Here is a 2,038-nt window from a genome sequence, read left to right as displayed (position 1 = left end):
GTACGCTTGCACGATTTATAAATAATATGACAAATTTAATATACCCTCTGGCAGTAACGAATATATAAAAATAAAGCATTTCTATGCAGTATCATTAAGGATAGCTGTTGTGAAAGACTTTAAAGAGCCTGTTATTGAGATTAAGTGATAGAAATCATTTAGGTTTCTGCAAACGACTCTGGGAGGATTGAAAAGCTCGTAATTATAGAGTTCCTAGAAAAGCGAGTCGGATCATTAAAGTTTTTCTCACCAAGTCTAGTCTCTATGCTTTTCTCGATTAAATCTTAATTTAAAGTAATCTGTAGCTACTGAATTGATTCACTCGCAGATAAATTACAGCTTGAACATTCAAAAAGATATCTTGAATTATTTAGCTTCACCTGTAAAAAAGAACAGCAAAATTATTTATTGATTTAATCGTACATTTTATTGAAAGCAGGAAAAACTCGTTTACCATTATTACCGCTTTTTGTACAAACATGGCTTCAAAGTAATTTGCGGTACTTTGGCCACTAAGCCAATGTTATGCGTTTTCTTGAATTGAAAGAAATAAAAAGTATTTTGCCCTACGTCCTGTTTAATTAGCTCAAAGCCGTATGCACTTAATTGTCGCACGAATTGCGTGACATCATCAAAACGTGATTGTATCTCCGCTATGTACATAAAACCGTTCACTTTTAAAACTCGATTGGCCTCCAGAAAGCACTCGTTCAAATTTGTACCCATAAGGGAGAGACAATAAACAGCCACATCAAGCGAATGCGTTTTCAAAGGAGTTTGCACCATGTCACAAGCGATTATATCGTTACGACAGCTAACCAAGTCTAGGGAATAGACTTTGTGAGGCACCGCTTGGGCTAATTGACCTTCCCCGCAACCGAAATCGCCGATTTCTAAGGACTTGGGTAAACGGTTTATCATTTTAATAATGCGCTTTAATGGATTTACAGGCCATTTCGCTATTTGATGTCGATAGCCTTCATGATAGGCGTAAAAAGTTTCCGGATCTTCCTCAAATATCTTGGCAGCTTTTCGACTACTCATAGTGTACAATTGTTCGTTGATAAAACGAAAACGACCGCCTTTTAATTGCTCCTTAACTTTTGCGGCAAAGGCCGAGATGGAGTCTTGCTCGCTGTTAGTCTTTTTCGAGCTTTCGCTAACTGCTTTTTCCACAGTAGCTTTCGATAATTTTAATTGTTGCGCTTTGATTGATTTTTTATTCTTAGGTTTCTCAACACGGCCTTGTAGAAGTTTAGGCGATTTTGTAACTTTCTTGGTACTTTCGTTTGTTGAAGAACTTTCATCTTCTTTCAACTTTTTCGAGTTTTCCTTCTTTTTCTTTACCTTCTTATTCTTAACGCTCGTTGAATTCGTGTCAGGCACAGCGGTAGGCATAAACCTTATGGTTTCCAAACTTTTGTCGAAGTCAGGCATAAAAAATTTCATTTTTAAGCCCAACTTTAAAAAATTATGAAACGAAAAATAATTTTTATATGTAAATAAACAACAGCAAGCATGTGCAGCAAGAGTTGCCAACTCTCGCTTTCTAAGAGTTTATCATAAGTTAGACATTTTATTGAATATGGAATTTGCTGAATTGGAGTTAAATGCCGTGGGTATATAAACAAGATCACATGATCTACGTGATTAACACCACAAGTTGTTCGTTTTATATTTATAATAAAATTTAAGTTTAAAAAAAAAAACAATTTATGTTTAAAAATAAAAGCAAAAAATATATTAATAAAACGTACGAATTGCTAAACAGAATGGGATAAATACATATTATAAATAAATGGGGTAATAAATAATATAACTAAAATATATACATCTGATTTTAATACAAACTGATCAATATAAAAACCAAAGGCGATAAAAACACGGACATGCTCTTTCATATAACCACTTTTGTTCATAACCTCCTGATTTGTTCCGTTATTTTATTTATTTATTTTATTTATTTTATTCCACCTATACTAGAAACCCAACTAAACAAATAACAGTCGAGTTCAATTGGCTCTTAATGCAAAACTTA

At 33.6% G+C, this 2,038-nt stretch overlaps 1 protein-coding gene across 1 annotated transcript; it reads right to left on the bottom strand.

The window, feature by feature from the left end:
* Nucleotides 1-455: 455 nt before the first annotated feature.
* LOC119641394 (ribosomal RNA-processing protein 8) lies at nt 456-1,497 on the bottom strand. Its single transcript, XM_038040022.1, has one exon. It carries the CDS (start codon nt 1,447-1,449, stop codon nt 460-462), a length of 990 nt encoding a protein of 329 aa, XP_037895950.1. The 5' UTR covers nt 1,450-1,497; the 3' UTR covers nt 456-459.
* Between the last annotated feature and the right edge of the window lie 541 nt (nt 1,498-2,038).

Source organism: Glossina fuscipes, unplaced genomic scaffold (assembly GCF_014805625.2).
Source record: "Glossina fuscipes isolate IAEA_lab_2018 unplaced genomic scaffold, Yale_Gfus_2 148, whole genome shotgun sequence".
Classification (NCBI taxonomy): Eukaryota; Metazoa; Arthropoda; class Insecta; order Diptera; family Glossinidae; genus Glossina; species Glossina fuscipes.
The sequence above is the reverse complement of the archived record's forward strand: the minus strand, read 5'-3'. Positions and strand labels throughout refer to the sequence as shown.

Bases quoted from the DNA above. Each gene is read 5' to 3' on its own strand.
- LOC119641394 (XM_038040022.1), bottom strand. From the start codon at position 1,449: ATGAAATTTTTTATGCCTGACTTCGACAAAAGTTTGGAAACCATAAGG.